Source organism: Anabrus simplex, chromosome 3 (genome assembly GCF_040414725.1).
Source record: "Anabrus simplex isolate iqAnaSimp1 chromosome 3, ASM4041472v1, whole genome shotgun sequence".
NCBI lineage: Eukaryota > Metazoa > Arthropoda > Insecta > Orthoptera > Tettigoniidae > Anabrus > Anabrus simplex.
The window spans coordinates 153,865,079-153,888,634 of NC_090267.1; the positions used below are offsets into that span (position 1 = coordinate 153,865,079).

Consider the following 23,556-nt stretch of genomic DNA (forward strand, 5'->3'; position numbering starts at 1 on the left):
TGAGACGTATCTGTTCAATCTAACGAACGGTGTTCAGCATTCGTGACATTATCTTTTCTACTCCGATGCAAACTTCGGACTATCGAGCCTGTCGTCACTCGAGTAAGACCCTTAGCCATATTGTGATTAGTTTTGAACCGAATACTGTTGTTTATTGTCATTGTTCTTAACTAAGCTTTGTTATACTCTCGAGAGTACGGTGGGCATAGTGTCCTTTTTGTTTGAATATGCATAGCTTCCCAGCTAGAGGAAGGCGTCATCATTCTGCTTTGTCCTTTTAAATGCATTCATTACTCTGCATTTTACTTAACTGACTTGTGATGGGAGGTAAGAGGCATCGTAGGAGATCATTAGCTGTCCCATTAACTTACGATTTGTTTTAATAGTTATGCTGTAATCGTCTTTGGTTTTTCTAGTCTGGTAGCCTATCTTTGTAAGGTAATGCTGACACCTACTCTGATGCAATTTGCCTTACCTGTTATGGTCTGTGTAAGGAAACCCGGTTTTAGGGAGTTCAGTAGGAGTAGATGCCATTGAAAGCATGAATGCTGGCCTCTTTTTGCATACAAATGCATTAATTTGATTTTTAGCTGCCTACAGAAGCCAGTGAAGTATTTCCACTTTGCCTTTGAGACTAGTTATTTCTGTGTTTACTAGCAATCAGTTTGGTACCTTCCTGTGCTTGTAGCTTGGCTATTGGATTGAGTAGCAAAGTGAAGTTCAATTGTTATTAATCGTTCAATCGTTATTAAAATGAGAAATAACTTTGTCGTTCTAGATTGACTATATTTTGTGTAGGCTAAGTTAGTTTTGGGTATAGATCTAAGTTACAATAGATAATGTTAAACTGGGACTTGGGATATACCGTATACTCAAAAGGCGTTTGATTATTTATTTTGACTTTAAAGATATTGGAAGGGTCCCAAATTTATTAATTTTTACAATTAGCTTTATGTTGCACCAACACAGATAAGTCTTATGGCGACGCTGGTATACGAAAGGGCTAGGAGTGGGAAGGAAGTGGCGCCGTTGCCTTAATTACGTTACTGCCCCGGCTTTTGCCTGGTGTGAAAATGGGAAACCACGGAAAACCATTTTCAGGGCTGCCGAACCCACTGTCTCACGAATGTAAGCCCACCGCTGCGCGCACCTAACCGCACGGCCAACTCGCTCAAACTTTGTAAAGTAATCCTTGACTCATTCATTTAGGAGTGTTGAACGTTATTATTTTTCATTTCTTAGATAAATGCCATTCGTGCAACTAGTCATAAAAACTAGATGAGTAGCCCGGCGTTTAACCTGTCGATGAAAGGTAGATTACAGTAGCATGGTTTCAGTGTCGCAAGCAAGTTGCGTCATTTCTACCACACCCCACACTTGCAACTACGTATAAGAACTCATGCGGGACAAAATTTCGACACTTCATCGTCTACGAAAACAGTAAAAGTGGAATATTTTATTATTATGAACCGTCCGGCTTCATGGCTAAATGGTTAGCGTGCTGGCCTTTGATCACAAGGCTCCCGGGTTCGATCCCCGGTAGGGTCGAGAATTTTAACCATACTTGGTTAATTCCGCTGGCACGGGGGCTGTGTCGTCTTCGTCATAATGTCATCCTCGTCACGACGCGCAGGTCGCCTATGGGAGTCAAATAAAAAGAGCTGCAACTGGCGGGCCGAACTTGTCCTCTGACACTCCCGACCCTAAAAGCCATACGCCATTCCGTTTCATTCTTTATTCACCTCTCAGATAAATGTTATATTGTTGTTCCAATCCAAAGGAATAAATCCTATTGTTTTTCTCTTTCATTGTACACGAAGAAGACTGAGCGTGTCGAAGCAGTACAGTATATGCCATGTGTCATATTTAGGAAGTGGAATCCTGTGCTGCCACTGCCGAGTGTCGCAGTAATGAGATGTGGGTCACGGAGGTCGTTGACCGTCCCTCTCTCCCTCCCAACAGGCACGAATTGCGCGGGAGGGAGGGTTTGGCTCAGTAGTATATAGTAGGGTCTAAGTGCCTTTAAGTAATGACGCTTGTGGTCAAGAAGCGGGGAGGGGGAGATTTAAACTACTTCTGACGATGTATCGCTTGTCAGCGAACGTAAGGATACTTCCATAGCTGTTATCACTTACGAAGCGTTTTGGACATTGTTCTGGTTAAATACCCCGAGCAGCCTCAATTTTCCTATTACTACGAGCTCTGAATACAAAGTGGGCTGTTATACCGTTCCCGGCTTCATATGCTTGATTTCATGTGCGAGAGGACGCTGGTTGGGTTTCTGTTTGCTCCACTACCAGATGCGCTCTTCTGCCGTTCCACAGGATTTTTTTTTTTTTTTTTTCTTCAGTTACCACATTCACTTGCGGCACTGTATCAGTCATACCAATCATGAAGTGTTGCTTTTTGTCATGATTTTTTGCCACGCTCATCTTCGAAATACACGATGCTCCGTCCAGTATGGCTGTGTGTTGGGTGCCACGCCTTGTGTTTTCAACACGTGCATGTTTCTTGGTGAGGAGCATAACTATGTATATGAGCGTTTTATGACTTAGTAATCAAGAATTCGCTGATTGATATTAAGTACTGATTTGGAAGTTTCCGATAGTTGCTGATTACCGAACGACTTGACTACGCGGTAAAGGCAGTGAAGTTGAATGCTTGCATTCCGGAGATGGTGAGTATGAAAACGTACCGTCGGCAGTTCTGAAGCTCGTTTTCTGTTGTTCCACATTTTTACACTAGGCAAATACTGGGGCTACATTTTAATTAAGGCTGCAGTCACCGTTTCCCAGCCTTAGAACTTCCCCGCCCCATCCTGACTGACAATCAATCCAGTAGCAAAATAAAAATTGCTGAGGGGTTCGATATATGCCTTGTCATTTGCCTGTAATGTTTTCATTCCTTACCCTGAAGGGATAAGGTGGGCCGCCTCGAGGGTGACGCTCTCTTTTAGTCCAGGAGATGTGTTAAGAGGTGCGCGGAAGGGTGGGAAGGAGCCTCTAAAAGATACTGTCCCGGCATTTGCTTGCAGGTGAAAAAGGGAACCACAGAAAACAGTTCTCAGGACAACCGACGGTGGTGGTTTGAACCCACTTCCTCCTGTTCTGATTAATATTGCTTCAACTGTTATGCTATGCGAGAGTCACCATAGTGTCGCAATTTCCCATGAAAAGGAGTTTGTGAACGTGCCTTTAAATCTACCGATACAGATCTCATATTTTTAAAATGCCATCTGTATGTGCCGAGATTAAATCCCACAACCTTGAGGAAAGAAAGCTGAAGTGTCTAACCAACATTTCTCAGTTGTCCCTTCCTGGCATTCTCATGGTTTGTCAAATCACAAGGCTGTGAAGAAATATATTGATCATCTGACCTGGATCAGTTGAAAAAAATACTGTTAATAGAAAGAACGGGAGATGATTTGACTTGATCAAAGAAATAATGCTACATTCAGTGGAGGGAGAGCTGATAGTTCTTGCATGGTCGTCAGAGTATTTTAAGATGTACTGTTGACGAATTTGAGTTTTCTATATCATTGGGAGCAGAGGGTGTGCTGATCTCCTAAACTCCTTTTTTGTAGTAATATCGCGTGTATTATGTATAGTCATTCAAAAAAATAATGCATGTTATTGTATTTTCCTCATAGTTCATCTGTTTTTTTTCTTGAGATTTGTCATATTGTCAAAATCTAATTCACCTCCAATGTATATTCAAACCCTGTGAGCACCCACAACAAAATGATATCTATGGTTTGAATTGATTCTGAGAAAAGTATACTTGCAAGTATACTAACCATGCGCTCCTTTTCGAGCGACTGTATATAATGGTACACGAGTCCAGTATACAGAGTGACAGGAGCTATTCTATTTTTCTCATCCCTCGCGTAGACATTAGTAGACGAGCAAGCTTGAATGGGGTTCTTAAAAGTAGGAAAGAGAAGGTAAAGTTGGAATTCAAGAGGACTGTTTGGGGCATATATTTGTTTATAGGAAGATTAGGGATTGTAATAATTTACCAAGGGAGATGTTCAATAAAATTCCAACTTCTTGGAAATCATTTCAGAAGATTTGACTACAACTCCCAAATAATACTTTGATATTCCCTTCTTTTAATCCACCAGATGTCTATTCCAGTCTTGGGCTCAAATTACTTACTACAGCTGCACCTATCACACAGGCTCCTCAACCCAAATTATCTGTGTGTACACTCGTAAATACAAGGGACACGGGTTCTGTTCCAAGCGAGATGGGAGATTTTAACTCCATATGATAATTCCTCTGCCTCCGGGACTTGTTTATGTTCGTCTCTTTACATGCAGCGTACCACACTACGAAGTACAACAGAAACTCGCAGTAGCAAAATAGTCCCTCTACATTCGGTTGGCATTAGGAAGGGCATCCGACCATGAAACTGGGCCAAAATTATGTCGTTCCGACCCCAATACATTTAGAAGACGACCAGAAAGAAAAAAAAAGACATTGATTATGTGATAATCATCAGTTATGGCCTAGGCCGCTCATTTGAAACATCGTAGTAGAATTGCGATATTTTTATTTTCTAGTATCTGTGGATTGGTACAGTTTCCGAAAGAGAACCTCTTGGTAGTCAGTGCGACTGACAGAGATACCTTCGTACTTAGCTGTTAAAAAGTGCCAGGCGCAATAAAAAGACACCCAGCCAGGTCTCTCGTGGAGCCAGCTCGTGTCACGTACAATAAACTAAAAGGGCTATTTCCATGTCTAGCCAATTAATCTTCCTCTTACATGGCGAATAACAGTGGGCGTCTTGGTTTCAAGACATTTCGAATGTACCTCGGAGTGAGGAATGGTATATCCTATCGAGACCCTTCTCGAGCTGAAAACCTGTGGTTAAGTATACTCATCTGCGGTGAATGATGGCCACAACGGAGAGGACATGTCCCGTGAGAGTGTTTAACACATTTATCCACATGTGGAATGGCACAGCGCAAGCACGTGAATTGCAGTGAATTCCAGGCTGGGCAGTTGATCAGACTTCTGGCGACTATGATACTTTGTACGGTACTATACTGCTCATGCGTCCATTGTAGTGAATACCACTTATTTTTGTTTTTTCAGTAAGAATAAGTACTTTCATATCAGTACGCTACGCCGTATATTAAACGACCGCGTAGCTTATTGGACGAGGCGTAATACCGCCAGTGGAGTTGATCGTTTGGACCGGAAACTAAACTGCTCCGGTCGCAATATACTACTGGACGCAAGGTAACAAGAAGTGAGTCGTTTGAGAAGAAGTCTCTCGATATTTTTATCACTAGCTTATGCTAGTCGTATGCATATATATAAGAAGTTGCACACAGTTACGGACAGATTAAATATCTTTCACAATGCCCCGAGCGTAATGCTATGTAACATTCATTGTACCTGTTTGCAACGAAAAAGAAATTTTCTGCACAACTGCCCTAAACTTAACTGCTGTATATGATGTTTTGGGTTCCGTGTTAGCAAATTCTAGTTTCGTTGATAAAGTAAGTCATGGCTTTCGTGTTTAATTTCATCTATCTTCAAAAAAAAAAAAAAATGTTTTTGAAGAGATGTTGCGACCGCAGCATTGCATATCGAATAGGGACACCTACAAATACGTCTACGTTGTCACGATAGGAACTTCACTTCATGTAAAATTATTTAATGTATTCTGGTTTCCCGATGGTATACTTAGCATTGTTTCGGTTAATATTCTGTCGTGACTTTAGTTTCGTTACAGCATTCGAATCCTATGCGTACTGCTATCATTGCACTTCCGCTGCCTAGCAGTGATATTGCTGACTGCACAACTTAGAGTACTGTACCTGTGACTCGAGTGTGTGTATTGTTTTGTACGAGGAGGTTGCCAGGCGTGTAAATACGTGACGTCAGCGACGACCTTGTCAGGCATGTGATATGATGTGTTGTGTGGCCCATATCCATGTATTTTAGGTTTTCACGAATGGCTTGGAAGATCTCTTGTTTATCTGAAGAGGAAGTTATTCCTTCTCGTTCCTCTTCCTGCTAGATTGACAAAGCGCATATTCTACTTCCGTATACTGTAAACTGAAAACCGCTGTCGAATTATTTCATGTTCCAGATAGAGTAAGTTTCAGATATTCACGGCAAGTTAGGGTACCGGTACTGAAAAAAAGTTTGGTACCGGGCGAGTTGGCCGTGCGCGTAGAGGCGCGCGGCTGTGAGCTTGCATCCGGGAGATAGTAGGTTCGAATCCCACTATCGGCAGCCCTGAAAATGGTTTTCCATGGTTTCCCATTTTCACACCAGGCAAATGCTGGGGCTGTACCTTAATTAAGGCCACGGCCGCTTCCTTCCAACTCCTAGGCCTTTCCTGTCCCATCGTCGCCATAAGACCTATCTGTGTCGGTGCGACGTAAAGCCCCAAGCAAAAAAGAAAAAGTTTGGTCGTTATTTTAAACCCATAAAATGCTTCACTGTTCAATCATGAAGTAGCATTTTTCTGAACTCAAATGCGTTCCGAACAAGAATGAAATATGGACACCTAGATGTTGACTTAGTTTCGGCATGAACTCTACGTTAAGCCGGAGGTAAAGGTTTCTGTTGTGGCACATTACGAAGATGACCTGCCGGTTAACCTGCGTTTTACTTAGTCTCCAACAACCGCTAACTTATACAGGCTGGACCGAGCAAATGGCTATGTGATTTGGGTCACGTAGCTGTCTGCTTGTGCTCGGGAGATAGTGGGTTCGGGCCCCACTGTCGGCAGCCCTGAGTATGGTTTTCCACGGTATCCAATTTTCACACCAGACAAATGCTGGTGCTGTACGTTAATTAAGGCCACGGAGGTTTTCTTCACACTCCTAGCAATCTTATCTCATCGTTGCAATAAGACCTGCCTGTCGATGTGACGTAAAAAAATCTACCGGCTGACAGCTGCCGCTCCGAAAACTTCGTCTTTCGTTAAAATGTTTCCTGTACCACTTTTTTAAGGAATAAATCTGTATGTAAATTATTCTCTACATATTGTTAAATGATATCAGAGACGTCTCCAATGGTATGGCCACGTCATGTGCGCAGCACCTTAACACAGTCGCCAATACTCTTTACCACCTTAAAACCAGTGGAACTCACACAATTGGAAGGCCAAAACAACGATGGTAGGATGCCATTAATGCTGACAAAAAAAAAAACACTCCTACATCGTAGTGCAGTTTTCGATCGCGGGAAATGGCGTTCCATGATCCATCAAGCGGACTCTACAACAGTCGGATAAACGTTTAGAAGAAGAAGACGAGGAAATCATATTTACCATTCCGAGATCCTCACTGGAGGTTAGAAGTTAATGAACATCTTATTTCTCTTTGGATGGTACTGATAAGTTTGCAGTTCTTTTGATAGTGATAACTTCCATGGTTGTACTAGATTTGTAGGCTTTCCAGAGCACTCACTTCGCTTGAAAGATGGGTAGTTGATCTTAAAATCTATTCTCCCCCTCTGGCAGTGTTTTAAGATATAGGGTCTACTTAACTTAAAATAATAACAATATTTTATGTTGAATTTTTATTACACTGCGGACGGAAATCTTGGTTGTTTAAGTTCCTACTTCAATAATATTCAGTTCTGTAACGATCTTTTCCAAAATTTATTTACGATGCTACCTACTTACTTTCTCACAACTCGTTTGCATTGCCTGAAGAGGTCATAAAATATGTTGCGGTGTCGTAACGCAGGTGAGGAGAATATCTGTGTTACATCCTTTTAATAATCTTCTGGATAATGCGGTATTGGACGTTTTGAAAGACTTAAGAAAAATCGGGAGTATTTCTAATTCGGTTGTTAAACAACCCTATTCGAGACTTGGTCATACTGTATTTTGCCTGAAGGGATGCTTTACATTATAAGCAAAGAAGATAATAAGAAAACTTAGAAAGAGAAGAAATAAAAAGAAAGGAAAGATTAATGCGAGCAAAGAGAGCAGCTTGGCTTTAGTTCAGCCTCATCATCGTTAGACTGGCCTCTCTGCCTGTCTCACTCGCTCAGTTTTACAAGTGGCTGGATCTGTTTCTACTCGGCACGGGCCAAGATTTGGTTTCCGCTTTCAAGGTTACAACCTCTCGAACACACGCTTGCTTCTTCTAGTGTGTCTCTCTCTCCCTCTCTCGCTCTCTCTCGGCTTTGCTCGCAGCGCTGAAAACTGTGGGAAGGATCATTGTCCTAAGTCATCAACTACAGTAGTTGTTTTCTGAAGGGCTTTTATGCTTCCTTCTGGTAAGTCCATATTTCCTTGCAGATGAGGGCACAATCTCAGAGGCATCTATTAGCTTCCGTATTTGGGGAAGTTCTTGCGTAAATTATCACATTCAAGGTTAACCACTTAGGGGCATGATGATCATCCTGGAGGTAGGGAAACCTATAGGTCATCCTCATGCCATCAAAATTATCAATTGAAGCTCTGTAAGCGACTCGTTTTTGGGTTTATCTATCTCACCCTCCTCGTTCAGAATAATGGAACGAATGAGTTCTGATCGTCTGTTCTCGGAACAGTTTTTTTAGTCTTGAGTGAATCTCTTGTCTTTAAATGTGGTCTAATTGGCATACAAAAATGGCATTATTAATGTCGGATCACTAATTTGAAATGGGGTGGTTGAAGTGAGCATTTAACTGTGCGAGGTCAACTACTTCCTTAGGCCACGGTTGGGGTTTGAAATCATCGCCCATCCAGTAATTTCGTTCTTGTTGTGAGCAGAAAACGGTAAGAGGGATCCTTAAAATGATGAGCAGATGGTAAACATTGGTAGTTCGCACGTACTTAATGAACACGATGACCACCAAGTTCCGTTACCCTTTTAGAGCAGTTTTTGTTGAGAACTTACAATAAATGAATGACAGTCCTGTGAGATATAACCATTATTATCCAAAGGACTAGTATGTGGACAGTCTTTCTCATGACAAAGGATAATACGCCGTCAGGTTCTGTGGTAAACATTTTTCGGAGCAGTGCTAACATAACATTAACAGTATCAGTTAGTCCGTTGTAGGCCTACCATAACGTTATTGTACAACGATAGGCTACTCTATAAATGCCAATGGCGAATTATGACATCAGCAAAGAAAGATGACCGGTAGATGTCATCCGTAGCAGTAGGTTTAGTTATTTTCCAACTATTCATAAAAGTGTGGGTTTTCCTTGGGACCAGACCACAATCCATGATCGAGAACTCTGGTATATGGCACACTCATCAAAAAAGAAAACACTTTACCTCGTTTTTGTATTGTGTCGAACACCCAAAGCAGTGCCGCACATGGTTCTTTCCTCCGATCCATGTCAGAATGCAATAATTCTTAATCGCCTGTAGGGCGTTATGCGCGCATGTGTACGGTACGTCTTGTTTCTATTGCTTCTGCATTGTCGACCGGGGTATACCCATTTTAGCAGATAATTTACCGTCGACTTTCTCGACGATCTCCCCACGGACTTCTCGACGAGTCTGTTTCTCGTCTGGTGGAAGGTCTGCCACTTATTTCCTTATCCTTTACGTCTCCCATGGAGAAGAGTTTATGTTCCCATCTCAAAAATGTTTGTTCCGGAGGAGGATCTTGTAGAAACCACTTCAGAAAGTCAGTAAGAACCTCGTAAATAAGTCTTCCCGCTTTGTTTTCTGCCATGCACCCAGCAGCTCGCAATAACACGTTGTTTACTTCATACGATCTAAAATAGAAACAAAAAGAATCCTACTTTTACTACAGTTTACGTAGGGATAACTGGATTTCGTAGCCACATTGCGATTTACTGCACGTTCAGTTAACCATGTTGGTAGAGATTGTCGTTTTAGGGACAAGTAAACGGGATTACCAGAATTTAGTTATAACAGCTGAAGAGGCGAAGTTGTGGTCCTCTAAAAAGAAGAGTATTGGGCCAATTAAAGTAAAACATGTGACGAACGGCAAAAAAAAAAAAGGGTGAGGTTCATGAGCATCGCAAACTTTATACGAGATCATCAGAGGAGGACGAACAAGAAAGAAGAGAGGAACCTAGCAAAAGTAGAGACATAATGATAGGGTTGCCATATTTCAAAATTCTGAAATGAGGAAACTTTTGACAATGTGTGAGCCATTGCACACTGTTTTAAACATGTCAATACTCAGTTGTATACAATTGAGGAGATCACACAAATAAAGGAGTAAGTGCCACTTAGTGAATTGTTTGGAAGTTAAAATCTGTCACATCACATTTAAAAAATAAAAATTATTGATCATCATATCCACAGTGGAGTTTAGAACATGCAGATTGTAATGTCTGCAGTATAAACATAATGTAAGGAAATAAATAGATTTTCAACGTGAATTGAATGGAATAATATTCCATAGCCATGCACACCAAGTCATTACAGTGTAATATAAATTGGGAATGCACTTGAATGATGGCACTGTTACTTAAGATCTGCACAGTTGATTTTAGTACATCATAACATTAACTGATTGTCACTCACAGAATATGATTTTTTTTAAATAAATGTGCGTAGGTGAAGTGCTATTGAGAGAGACGTACGAATATCCAACGTTACTCCACTTACCAGGTTAAGTGTTCATTTCTCATCTCGAACAACTCCATTCCTGCTTGTATAGGATTTTCCACAACCCTTCAGTATATTTTCTTTTATTATCCTTCTGTTCTTTAACATTTACCTGTCTTCTTTTGCCTTTGTTTGACTTCTGGAGTATGCCTGGAGCCAGATGTTGCAAAGATCTCTGCCATTATTGACATTATTCCACGGATAAACATTTTGACAAACAATAGACTTCCAGTTCATACATTTCCACAAGGCTGCAGTAGTATCCAGGCATATAGATTTACAACATTATTCCATCAAAACATCACTTTCGGAACTCTTTAGTTAATGTTAGTAGTTGGTAACTAATCACAAGATATGTGTGCCTTGTTATTATTGTATATAAAACACACTGCAGGACGAAAATCCGGAAATATTTCCTAAAGTTCGTTCGTACATAAAACATATTTCCTTCTGGCATGTACACTTGTCAAGAAAATATTACAATCCAGAAACATTAGTTCATAACGTGCATTTATTTCCACAATATAAATAATTTTAAATGTTATTTCTTAGTGATCTTTTAGCCTTCAACAGATTCGTTTGAAAACGAGGAACTTCAGTGAGATAATGTTTTGCATTCGATGGTTTTGTATTATATCGTATACCGTACATACAAATCACGATGCACGAGGGCAAGCAGATAACACTTTCCTTGCCGCTGGCAGAACTGGTGGAATAAGATTCAGTAGGCAGTATTGGCACTTAAGCGAAAAGTCGTATGAGCTAAGATTTTAAATGCTGCCGTCCACATGAATGCAAGCATGGTGTTCGACTTCCGTCTCGAAAATTTTACTTTCAGATTAGGGACAAATCAGTTTTTAAAATTGTTTGCGGACAGACGGTTTTCTTCTCAAAACAAGGACATCTCTTCGAAAAAAGAGTACGTAATAATGACAACCGTACGTAATCGCAATACCTAATTTTATAATGTTTGAAGTTGTGTGGTCATAGAATTTCCTGTGAATAACTGTTAGAATGTTTTTCATCCCTCAGTTGTATGGTGAATATGCGTCTCTGCATATTCTGACGCGCAAAACGATGTCTTACTTGAAATAACTTGCATCCTGAAGTGTCTGGACGTTGTCAGGTTGGTTAACCTTGTGAACTCTTCAGAATCTGCCGAGCAGTCGTGGTCTCTCATGCATGCAGCAATGATGAGGTTAACTGCCTGGTCCAATGGAGGGCAGGTGTCCATATTTATAGACGTGACTTTTGAATAGTATTGTCACAGATGTTAGGTCTAGACTCTCTCAAGAACTTTCTTGAGAATAATGCAGATCTTTTTTCTTATATTCTTCGAAAACGGCGACCAATTGAAATTAAATCTTCAGTTTTCTTGAACAGTGTCTCATGTTTGCTTGAACAGTCCCTCAGTTTTGCTATAATAGTCGCAGTTGGTTTAAATTATTATTTGTTTGTCCGACTTCTTGGCTGAATTCAGCGTTGAGGCCTTCGGTTCAGGGGGTCCGGGGTTCGATTCCCGGCCGGGTTGGTGATTTTAATCTCGCCTGATTAATTCTGTTTGTGATTGCCCCAACATTCTCCTTTTCATATTCAGACAACACGCCTCACTACCAACCACGAAATTAAGTGCGGCCAGTATCCAGTATTCGGGAGATAGGTTCGAGCCCCACTGTCGGCAGCCCTGAAAATGGTTTTCCGTGGTTTCCCATTTTCACACCAGGAAAATGCTGGGGCTGTACCTTAATTAAGGCCACGGCCGCTTCCTTCCCACCCCTAGCCCTTTCCTGTCCCATCGTCGCCATAAGACCTATCCGTGTCGGTGCGACGTAAAGCAACTAGCAACCAACCACGAAAGACACGTGTAATAATGATTGCATTCCATCACCTTTATCCGGCCGTAAAACAGGGCTAAATTCGCATGTGCGACAGTTGGCACCCTTGACCCCACATGTGTGGGAAAAAATTCTGTAAAAGACTAATTTCTTGTTTAACTCAATTCTAACGATTTGAATAGACGGCAGTTTTTCCAACAAGAAGTTGTCAAACTTATAATTATTATTATTATTAATAATAATAATAATAATAATAATTGTTGTGCATCCCACTAACTACACTTATGGTTCCCAGAGAGACTGATGTGCCAGAATTTTGCCCCGTAGAAGTTCTTTTTCGTCGTGCCGGCAAATCTACAGACACGAGGCTGGCATATTCGAGTATCTTCAAATACCACTGGACTGTGCCGAGATTGAACAAGCAGTGTAGTAATCGCCGCTAGCTGTGTAAGCCGCCCAGGTATTCAAGTAGCCAACGAAGTGGGGTCCTGCGGGCAGTAATGTCGGGTTTAGTTACACCTACTTTCGATTGTTCATGTCTGTGTAAAGGACCCAAGTGTGGCGCGTTAGGTACTCGCCCGGCAGAATTCTAACTTGTGACTTTTTTTTTTACGTTACACCAACACAGGTCTTAGTTATGGCGACGATGAGACAGAAAAGGGCTAGGAGTGGGAAAGAAGCGAACTGTGGCCTTAGTTAAGGTACAGCCCCAGCATTTCTCTGGTGTGAAAATGAGAAACCACGGACAAGCAAATTCTGGGCTGTCGATAGTGGGGCTCAAACCCACTACACTATCTCACGAATGCAATCTGATTGCTATGTGACCTAAACCGCGTAGCCACTTGTTCGGTTCGCGACTGTTAGCCATTTTTCATCGAGTTCTTAGATTCACCGCTTGTACAACTGTTATGTTGAATAGGATGGTGTGATCTGGTGAGAAGAATAGAACTTTGAATTACGTCGAAAACCCAGTTGGCGGCAGATAGAAAACTGAAATGTATAAAATCAGTAAGAGAATTCAGACAATATATAATATACTGTTACAAAGAGTATCAGTGTTCAAAGCCGTTATTATGCAGAATAATTCCTTAAATTGGCATGTTTCAGGACTCCTTTCTAATTTAAAACAATCTCACATTGTCAAGGGCAGTGACTGTCATGGCTCTCACACAAGATAACACAACAAATTGTTTATGCTAAATTTTTGAATTTGTATTTGCGCTTTTAGGAAATCATGAATGGCCAGTATCGTAACATTCAGATATTACAAAAGTTATCTGTGGTGTATAATGCTGCATGTTTCTTAAGGCAAGGATGTTTCTTCCAGATGAAATTGAGAATGTAATCATCCTTGAAATTCATAGTTTGAATACAAAATTCATTTGATAGGTAGTTCCTACTATACCTACTTCTTCACCATACCTATTACTGCTTCCAGCAAGGCTGTCTTAGTGAACTTTTCTCTTTATAGAAGTTTCAAACTGATTTAAGTGAATTTGTCATAGTTACATGGCTTTAAATATATGTATTTCCTGTTCTAAGCCGTGAGGGCATGTGGCAATGCACAATTTGTCATGCTAACTCCCTGCTCTTTTGCCTCACTTAAGACTGAACCATGTTATATTTAGAATAGTTTGCATAATTTATTATTGAACCTCAATTTAAGCTATTTGAACTGGTTAGTAGAACTTGTATTGACATTGAGCAACCCTTACCTCTCATCCTTGGAGTATCATAGTTCTTTCATTCCATTTCATATTGTCTTCTCGGCTGTTTGTAGCCTTGTGAATAACTTGAATGAAATGGTGTAGTCTATTTTTCTTCTGACCTATGACCTCTGTTAACAGAGAGAATAATGGGAGATGTGCATCAGATAATGGACCACAGTTGCCATTCTGTCACTTTGCTTGGCTGGAATGCAATGGAGTGGCTCACACAAATTCTGTCTCTTTAGCACAGTCTTCTGTATTTTTATTTTATGGTGTGAGAAGATTGTAAATGGAAATTAATCGTTTCAATTCCCCTTACCTTTTTGTTTGAGATTAACAGTGTTAAACTCATTGGTAACACTATCATGTCTTGCTGGTTGAAGCAAACTTCCATTATATTCTGGGCCAGAATTATGTATGGAGTATGTATTATCCGCACACTTTATCTTGGTGCATTTGTGTACGGGGGTGAGGAGTAAGAAGGGAGCTGTCCCGGTATCGATAGTGCTGCCTGGTGCTGCCAACTGAATGAAAATGAAATCTGAATTGAATCGAGAATATGATCGATCGATATGAAATTTCTAAACCGTTATCATCTTAAGCCAACAACTATGTCACATACACATTATGTAACATTATAAAACATTTCTCGATGCGAATCTTGTTCCTAGCATGAATTCTATACTTTGGCTTTGTTGTGTAAACAACAACAGTACTAGTACGTAAAGTGTATGCCAGATGTCGCACAACGATGCTTAAGCGATTCATAGTTTGTGTTTCAAATGTTGCCAGTACGAATCTCAAAGATCGCCGAGGTCGACCGATTCAGCACTAGGGTGTAAATGCACCAAGATAAAGTGTGCGGATAATACATCTTTGTGTTATTGAAAGAAATATAAGGTGATGTAGAACACACTGATATTTTTCATGCATTATGTGTAATTTCAATGTTCTGAATGGAAAAGAAAGGACTTGTTGATCTATTTCTGTCGTACAAGATCCATGTAATCTGCCTGGAAATTACTAATCCTGAAAGATACTCTCACTTAATATGTTTGAGTAGGTTTTGTGCAAATTTATTATTCCCAGGCAAATGCAGTAACCAGTTTTAAGTAAAGTTGGTCTTCTGTTTATTAAATTCATACTCGAAATAACTGTATTCTACAGATAATGAAAAAATATTGTTGCTGACTGAGTAACAAAACAGAATTCATCACTAATTCTTTATTGACAATAATAATGAAGAATTGCTTTATCTTGGACAGTTAATACACTGTATTAATCTCAAGAAAGTTCTGAGCCCATAAAATAAATCAAGAACACTTTCTATATCAGACCCAGTCATTCTTTAAGTAGTCACAAATTTTCCTTTTTATCATGTTTTCTTGATATTTTTCCAGCTATCAATATGATTTCACTTTCCACATTTTCTTTTTATGGAATACATTTACTTGGAAAATATGGGAGAACTTATTACAGGTTTTTAAAACTTTTTCATAGCATTATCACGTATAGATACACTGTAATAGGGAAAATAAGGGAAAACAGAACTAAATGTGTTGTGAGAATTGGAGAACATCTCCACAGTGCAAAAATGAAAAAAATCTTGTCTTTTTTTTACAAATATGGTTCCTCTGTGCCTTTTTATGATGCATAATGCTGTTAATTAATGCTTCTCTGCACTAAATCAAATGGGAAATTATTTTGTCTTTTCTTATTTTCCAGATTTCATGAAAAGCAGAAAGCGGTCCAGTAACAGTTCTACGGCAACAACAGCTGCCAAATTATCTGCAACAGACCACACATCCAATAAACTGGCAAAGAAAAGTTTAAGTTAAAACTTTCTCCAAACAGAATGGCTATTTTTCTAAGATCTCGACTTTATAAAATCACAACAAAACGATGTACAATGTTATATTAGTTATTTTCAGTTGTAGATATATATTTCAGTTATTGTAGATATATGTACGTAAATTATTTTATTTTGTTTAGGATGTTTTTACCAGAATCAGGCATGTTGCATTGTGAGAGTGGGAGGGTATACTCACAGGCTGATACTGTATTTGCCCTTTATAAAAGTTAGGCTATCAATAGTTTATAAAGTTCTCATTTGCCCATTTACCAGAGGCTGATTTACTGTTAAACCTTGCTGCAGCACTAATTTGGCCTATCTCTTGAGTTACAGTAAATGTTGCATCCTCTGGTTTTAACGTTTTCCGACAATTTAGTCTTTTGCAGCAGCAGGGCTGTTTGAATGTTACGAATGGTTATGAATGTGTATTGAGCAGAGTGTGATATGCATAAAATACAAATAGCAGTGTGATAATGCTCCAGAAGTACTTCAAAAGTAATTTGGAAATAAATGGAAACAGCCATAACAAGGAAGTTACCTATTAACAGTTCAGAGTAAATTTTTTTTGTTCATCAATCTTCAAGGGGTATTTTATTTTGCTTTGAGCTGTAAAGAATCTTGAATCAGCTCACAACTACATTAGGTATTAACTGTTAAAGATTTCTTTATATTCATTCTGTTGTATTTTACAGTCTCATTTCAGTCAAGGTTAGTAGATCGTACAGGTTTCATTTTAAAAAAATGAGATTCTTCTCATATTAAATATTACATTGATTTTCCAAATAGGTTACGATAATACAAGTACACCGTAAGACTAGGACATTTTGAGATGTTTCACTTTGTTAAAAGATTCTTTAGAGTCTCGATATGAATTGGTTCAATTTAGTATTTCTGGTCTATTTAGCATAGCATTAGGCTAAGTATATTGTAATATAATGACGTATTCATTATAACTAAGCAATCTTTGAAGGTTATTAAATTGTCATTGTGATTATTGATCTCTCGAAAAAAATATGATAGTTAATTTGCAAGTTTTACCCTGCACAGTTCATCAAATCCAACTTAGAACCAACAACTGTTTTTGATTTTTGTGAAAGGCAGTAGCCAACTATGTGCCTTATGAAAGGGTAAAACATTCCCATCTCCTAGTGTTCCAATTAGACTTGATGAACTGTAAGTCGTATCATGAATTTCTACCAAAGATTTAGGCGCCATTTTTTTTGTGTGTATTATTATGACATGGGTTCCCACCTAATATCATTCTCCCACTCTCATTTCAAATATCTTAATGCGACATCCTATAATTTTTGATCTCTGTTTTATTTTGCTGTACATTATTATAAAATATCTATGAGTTACTGTAGTAAAGTGAATATATATTACAGAATTGTCACCATTTTATTTCTCTTTCCTCTTTGATCTGATGTGGACCTGTATTTTTAAAAAGATGGGCTGCAACAATGAAATTTTCATCTGTGAGCCCAATCAGTAAAGCACTTTACTTTGTTGATTAACGTCTCAGGGTTTTAATGTAATTTGTGTTTTGTAATCATCTTCCTGTGTGTAATTAAAATCTATTGGTATTTATGGAACATTTCAGAGTAATTTAATATGGATTGTTAAGAAAATGATCCATTCAAACCTAATAGTGGTAATAATCATTGGTGACAGTTTTTGCAGTGTATTATATTATTCAGAGGTTGTATGAAAAAGATGAAAAGTAGGGACTGTTCCATCTCTCTCACTACTAGTATAGAACAGTTTTGTATGACAACATGCATGTATTTTGAAATTATCTTTATGTATGGACTGCCTTTATATTACTTTCTGTATTGGATTATCATTCTTATATCAGTTTTATATAACATTATATATTGAAACTCGCTTAATAATTTTAGTGAATTATCCCTACTACATTTGAATCAAACAATTTTGACATTGAATTTATTTTTAATACACTGATATTGATTTGCAGAATGTTGTAATTTCTAACCATATAATTTTTATTGAATTCCTTTATTACTAGTTCTGAAATAGTTATTCTTGCATTATTCATTAATGAAATATATTATAATTTAGTTTCCCCTATTTTCTTCAGTAAAGCAATGCTCCTTTATAATTTGAAACAGGAATATGGGACAGCATATACTGAATCAATATATGGATTATTTGTACATTAATGAGGCTTTGATATTTTCATTTAGACCAGTGAAGTCCTTCTCTCCTTTAATTCTTTTTTTTTTTTAGAAGAATATACATTCTTTGTTGGCCATGTCTTTTTTCATTTAGTTTAATTGTCTGAGAAACGTTTTTATGTTGTCTCATATTTCTGCTCTAGATTTTGACTTGGAAGATTCAAAGGAATTGCAAGAACAACAAAATATTGGTGGATATTTTTCCCACCTTTGTACAGATAATTTTAATTCTATTTAGTTTCTCTTTTGTTACTTGGGAGTAGTGAAAAGGCATTATTCTGTTGTAATATCTCCTCCAGTTTATTGCAGAGGGTGAGCTATGGGTGAACACTGGAAGAATATATATGTTTTATATATTTATAATAATCAACCAGAGCTATAATTTGTATTATTATTATTAATAATATTATTATCATCATATTATATATAGGAATTTTTGTTTATGTAATCCAAAGAGAAATTTAAGTACAAAAGTATCCCTTTTTATATTAAAATGGTTTATTAATTTTAATTAACAAGTGCCTTTAAAAGAGTGCAGTAATGATATTTTCACACACATGCAGAAAAATTAAAATTAACATGGATTCATGTTTTGTAATAACAGTTGATTAATCAGATAGTCAAAAGTAAAGAAAAGAGGCAGCTGTGGGTGTTTTTAAAGTTTTATCCTCTATTATTGGGATACTGGAGAAAGTAGATTGCTGATGCTTGTGATTCGTTCTTGATGCTCATACGTGATGGTAGTGTCTTATCATCAGATCTCATATAGGCATGATTATCTTGGCATCATTTCTTACGGTGTATTGATTGCAAAGTCTTGGTTACATGTTCTGGTTTTGTTGTACAAAAGTAATTAACGTACAGAATTTTATTATGTTTCACAGTGTTATAACTTATTTTATATTAGGTCGAGTGAATATGGTTTTCTTATATTTTGTTTTATGTGAGAGCTTGGTGTGCTGAATAGAAAAACCAGAATTTTCTACAGTAGTAGTACTGTAACTAAAAAGTATACTGGTGACATGGGAAGTCATCATCTGATTTGAATGTATTTAGAGCTGCTAGACTCGTGAATTAAATAGTTATGTTTAGAAAGGAGAGAATGTCTACAATCTGATTGGGTACTGAATGCTGGCTAAAAATGGTGCTCTTAGTTTTAAACTGCTGTTTGCTTTGGTAGGATATTTAAAGAAATGGGAGATCCATGGTCTGAGCAAAATTGTTACGTTAATGAATGATAGGTCATTTCTGTTACATACTTTCTCTCTTCCTTCACCTCAGACATTTAACGTTTTGAAATAATGGTTACTAAATTTTTGGATTCCTCTTGGGGTATATTTTCCCTGTAATGAAGATATTATTATTATTATTATTTTTTTTTTTTTCAGAAAGAAAGTTAAATCAACATTTATTTTTGTACAGATATACCTAATGTGTCGTAAATTGCATGTGTTTTTATTTTGTTTTTTTATTTTGTACCATGAGTTTCTCATTCTGAAAGTTAAATTTCCTACCAAAGCGAACTGTCAAGTTTTATTTTTTTCAATGATCAAAATCTTCAGTAATAATTTGCAAGGTAATTGCATCTTTCTTATGTATAGCATGACAAATTGCTTGGATATTGCTGATCTTTTTTTCAAATTCCAGTCTTATGGTCATGCAACATAACTCTGAACTGAAGGGAGTTTATACCATAAAAGTCTCTGTTGAATGTGTAACCAATTTTAACAAGAAAACAGTTTGCTGGTTAGGAAAGGATGTTGCATACAATCTGGCATCCGATGTTGTGGAACACCTGACTGCAATGTTGTGTTGCATTGAATGGCTTTTATTTAGTGGACAAATAGTGTTCAGGTCTTTTGTTATAATATTCAGTTAATTATCTTCAAAGTATTATCCTTGTAGTTAATTATATTTTTTTCTACTGTATTTCACCTTCGCTTCTGGAAGTTAGAGGCAAAAATTGAGGAAGGCAGCTCTTCTCACAAACAATCAAATCTGGAATTCAGTATCCATTTTAGAGTGTTGAGATCGTAGGTCACAGTGCTGGTTACCCATAAGCACTAGAAATGCTGGATTTTAATAGAATTAAAATGGGGTGTATTAAGATCTCCGCTACCTGCTTCAGTACTCATATTGTATTGAGTGTATGTATGTTCAAATTAATTACATGCAAGATTGCTTTACTTTTAATTTCAGATGGAAGGAATGATCAGTTTCTCTTTTCTCTGCTGCTACTTTTAACATTGATACATATTACCATAGATTCATGTATTTGTAATTTCCTATAACTGAATTAGTCGTATGAATGGACATTTTATGTAAATAATTTGGTGGAAGTAAATTGAGAATCAGTAGCAGTACATATGCTATGCTTGTTGTGATATTCAGGTAAAACAGGAGACTGTGACTTAAATGAACTTCAGTATTTCAATTCTTGATTAGACTCTTTCCTGTCTTAATGACTTGCTATATTAATATTCATTTTTGTGCCTTCTATTCAAAATATAATATTGTTTGCATCCGTGAATATTTATCATTGAACATGGGTATAATACTGGAATAGTGAAGAAACTGATATTCAGTGAATGCAACTAAGATCCCTCGCAATTGTAAGTTGCATAGGTTGTGCTTGTTACAGATCAGCAAAACATGGTTATACCATTAGTAAGAGATTCTTTCTGATTTATGCCCTTCTGTTTTGAATTATTGTCACTATTTATTTTAGAAACAATGCAAAATCCTGTGTTCAATTGCATTTTTGTTTGATTTTAAAAACATGTTTCACTGCAAATCATTACTAGCACCAATTCATATTGGCTGAACTATTGGTTTGGAGTGAATTTCTCAATATTGATTGCATTGCATTATTTAGTTTTGAACAGAATGTTACTAAACACTGTTTGTTAATTTCATTGTTTACTTTGAATATTGGACACATATTTATCATAAAAGAAACTGCTTGGGACGCAATGGCAGGTTGTGTCATTTATGGTAGAAGTAATATGCACGACTATTAGCCCTATTTAAAATTACTTCCTTATTGTCTGATACACATTACTTAGAGCTTTTAAGTGCAGAATTGATCACAAAAAATCAGTTGATTTTTTTTGGGGATTAATTTCTCCACTTAGTAACCAGTGATGTCAATTAACTGCTGTAAGTAGCATTAAGAATTATTTTAGGAGACATATGTTATGTTTAGTATTTTGTACCACGAGAGTTGTTTTTAAAAAATGTGAAATATGATCCACAATCTACTCAATTACAAATTTTAAAATTTCCTTTTCACTTAAAATATGGTCCCTAGGCATTGCGCAGTAGTCATATACAGGGTCTTTTTTTCAGCTGGTTCCCCAGCACTACTCAGAGCGGCTAGCGCAATGACACTCAGTCGCTAGCCGGTATAATGCGCGCTTTTCCTCCCCACTACTCACGGCAATTTGCACTTATAGAAATCCATTTCTAGTGAAACTATTAGTCTAAAACCTACCTGGCATTACATCTGATGTTCAAAATGTCCCTCGGCTGTCAAACACGCCTGAAACCTCGTAAATAGGTTTGCAGACACTCGGTGAATCTCAGCCCGTGATGTTCGAAATAAATTGTGTAATGTTCTCGTGTAGTTCTTCTCTTGTGTGAGGGTTGTTCACATACACTTTTCCTTTCAGTATCCCCCACAAGTAACAATCACAAGAGATTTAAATCAGGAGATCTAGAGGGATAATTAACCACACGATCTTCGAAAACTTCCCGTATTACCTCCATAGTCCGATTAGCCGTGTGTGCCGTCGCATTAACCACTACTCCTTTCTTCTTCCATCAGCTCTTGAAAGAATGGTCTCATAATTAGGTCTACTTATTGTTTCGTGGAAAAATATAGGCCCTATAATTCTGTGAGCACTTATTGTGCACCAAACGCCCATTTTTACATCATGAAGTGGACGGACATGCAGCTGGTGGGAATTTTCTGCACACCAGTAGTGATTGTTTTTTTACTATTTACATAGCCACTCTAGTGTAGCCATGCTTCATCACTATAAAATAAACGTTCTGGGTCAACATACCCATCGTGAACTGACTAAAGCAACCATTTACAATACCGAACCCTAGCAAAACTGTCAGGCCCTCTTAAATATTGGGCAGGGGTGGGATTATACGGTTGTGCTTTTAACAGTTTTGTTGCTTTGTGGGTAGAAGATGTCACATTAGCTTGTACGGTGAGACGGAACAGGGATTTTGTTGGAGTTCTTTCCAAGAGAGCTGCTGTTAAAACAGTTCATCTCCTGTGTGATTTCTTGTTAAGAATGGACCCGGTGGTGCGGAACTTCTTTACTAATTTAGTACTGTACTCCTTTGGGGTGGGAGGATGCCAAGAAATTTGCAAATGAATCGAAAGTGGCATTCTGTATAAGAATTCTTCGCATAGCACACGCTGTTCTACTGTATACATCACTCGTTAAACACACGATTAGTATTCCTACAGAAACTACGCTATTTTAAAGCGAACACATTGAACACGCTACCAATACAGATGTTGAACTGTTGCTGTGAAGCAATGGTTATCGCTACCGTACTGCATTAGATTATCTTAGCCGGTCATGAAGCAATATATCTCTCAGCAAACGAGTCACCCGGCCGCGCTATCGCCTTCCGTGCATGTTTCCCCCCCCCCCTGACACACGGAACAAGCCATAAAAAAGACCCTGTATAACCTCTACTGGTTAAATTGATTTTCATTTATTTTATTTCATTAAGTATTTATTCCTGTCCTCCATTACTACATTCTCGTATCTAGTAGTTTTGCACTTTACTAATTCTGAAAGTCTCTTTTCAGTGTTAAATAAAACTAATTATTTTATTTAACAGTGAAAATTGGTTTTCCTTTTATTCTGAAACAAGTTGTGAATATGATACTTAACAAGTTACAGGAATACTAGGTACCTAATATATTCAAGGTATTGGAGTATTTCATAACTTCATCTGAAAATTGAAATATAGCAATCCTGCTTATGTAAAAAAAAAAAATTAAATCTTTCTTTTCATAACACCTGTGATGTAAAAACATGATCTCAGATTAATTCTACATGTATATCATATAAAAAGAATAAATTACAAATGGCATCAAATTGAATTTTGTATGCATATTTCATAAAATAATGTACATTTTGTTGTAGAAAGAAAAGTATCAAATGAAGAAAAATATATATTGAGAGGCAAAGTAAATAAAAGTAAGCTTCTTTTGTTGGTAAAGATATCTTTTTTATTTGCTTGATACACCTCAATGCCCCATGGTGATTTTCTGTACTAAGTGCAGTCATCTTATGTCCTGTGTACAAATTTGAATCCTCTGTAGCATTAACAAAATAAGATTTGAGTTTAGCTCTCTGTTTACAGGAAAAGG

At 37.7% G+C, this 23,556-nt stretch overlaps 1 protein-coding gene across 1 annotated transcript in view; it reads left to right on the forward strand.

Moving 5' to 3' along the window:
• dap (dacapo) overlaps positions 1 to 23,405 on the forward strand; it is a 35,996-nt gene extending 12,591 nt beyond the window's left edge. The window contains exon 2 of the mRNA XM_067142785.2: positions 15,831 to 23,405. Coding sequence (XP_066998886.2) covers positions 15,831 to 15,943 — 113 coding nt within the window. The 3' untranslated portion in view covers positions 15,944 to 23,405. The remainder of the gene's footprint in view (positions 1 to 15,830) is intronic.
• The last annotated feature ends 151 nt before the right edge of the window (positions 23,406 to 23,556 follow it).